The 1016-nt window shown below is 30.5% G+C and overlaps 1 protein-coding gene across 1 annotated transcript in view; it reads left to right on the top strand.

Annotated features, from left to right (window-relative positions):
• RAD17 (RAD17 homolog (S. pombe)) overlaps positions 1-1016 on the top strand; it is a 50152-nt gene that overhangs the window by 21327 nt on the left and 27809 nt on the right. Inside the window, exon 4 of the mRNA XM_012664495.1 lies at positions 434-545. Coding sequence (XP_012519949.1) covers positions 434-545 — 112 coding nt within the window. The remainder of the gene's footprint in view (positions 1-433; positions 546-1016) is intronic.

Genomic DNA, 1016 nt, shown 5'->3' with positions numbered 1-1016 from the left:
TATTCATCATGGTTCCTATCTCCTCTGCTAGACACAACTGGAACCAATAGAGATTTTCATGTAAATTTAGTAGATTTGTCAGATTTTTTGTGTATTTAATTTTTTATCACATTATGTTTTGAGGTCTGTGTGTGTGTATATATATTTGTATGTATGTGTGTATATATAATGAAAAAGAGAAAACTTCAAAATGTAACCTGGTCAAAGTAAAACAATACAGTATTTAATGCTTCTGAAATTTTACTTTAAATTATGATAAGTTATTGACAATTGTAACCTTCATAGGCAGACTGGTGTTTTAACATGGAGGCTTTTTGTATTCATATTTGAAAGAATCTAATTCACTTCCACTAAGTTTAGAAAATTGGTTGGATGTTTTCGTTGTTATTATTTTTAAGAAAATACTTTTTTAAATTTACATTTCTCATTTTAGAATGGAGGAAAAATCAGTGTACCTGACAAAACTTCTCTAGAGTTGCTCTGTCAAGGATGTTCTGGTGATATCAGAAGTGCAATAAATAGCCTCCAGTTTTCTTCTTCAAAAGGTAACTATGGAAGATACATTTATGTGGCATTATATAGGTGATGAACTTTCTCTTAATTCTTCGTGAAATGAAATCAAACTAAACATATTTTAACTTTTAATTGGTATATACCTATGTACACTTAATTTTTCTTGTTGAGAAAGGGACTTAAAATTATATATGTACACATGCATATACAACCCCCTGTGAATATGTCATAGTAAATACTCTTATATCTGTTTGAGACAAAACTTGATTCATTCATATGGTTTGTTACTTTACCTTTCCTTTTTTTTCTTTTTTTTTCTTTTCGATAATTATTTTTTCCTCCTTGACACAAGGAAACAAACCTTTCCAAGTTAATTCAGAATGAGACTGCCTGGGCAAAAATCCCGGCTGTACCACTTACCAGTTGTATAGGCCTATGCAAGTCCCTTTATCTTTTCGTGCCTCCATTTTCTCACCTTTTATGACAATTTATCTCACAGGGTT

This window comes from Propithecus coquereli, unplaced genomic scaffold (genome assembly GCF_000956105.1).
Source record: "Propithecus coquereli isolate 6110/MARCELLA unplaced genomic scaffold, Pcoq_1.0 Scaffold9, whole genome shotgun sequence".
NCBI classification, from domain to species: Eukaryota; Metazoa; Chordata; class Mammalia; order Primates; family Indriidae; genus Propithecus; species Propithecus coquereli.
This window is presented reverse-complemented; position numbering and strand designations above follow the sequence as displayed.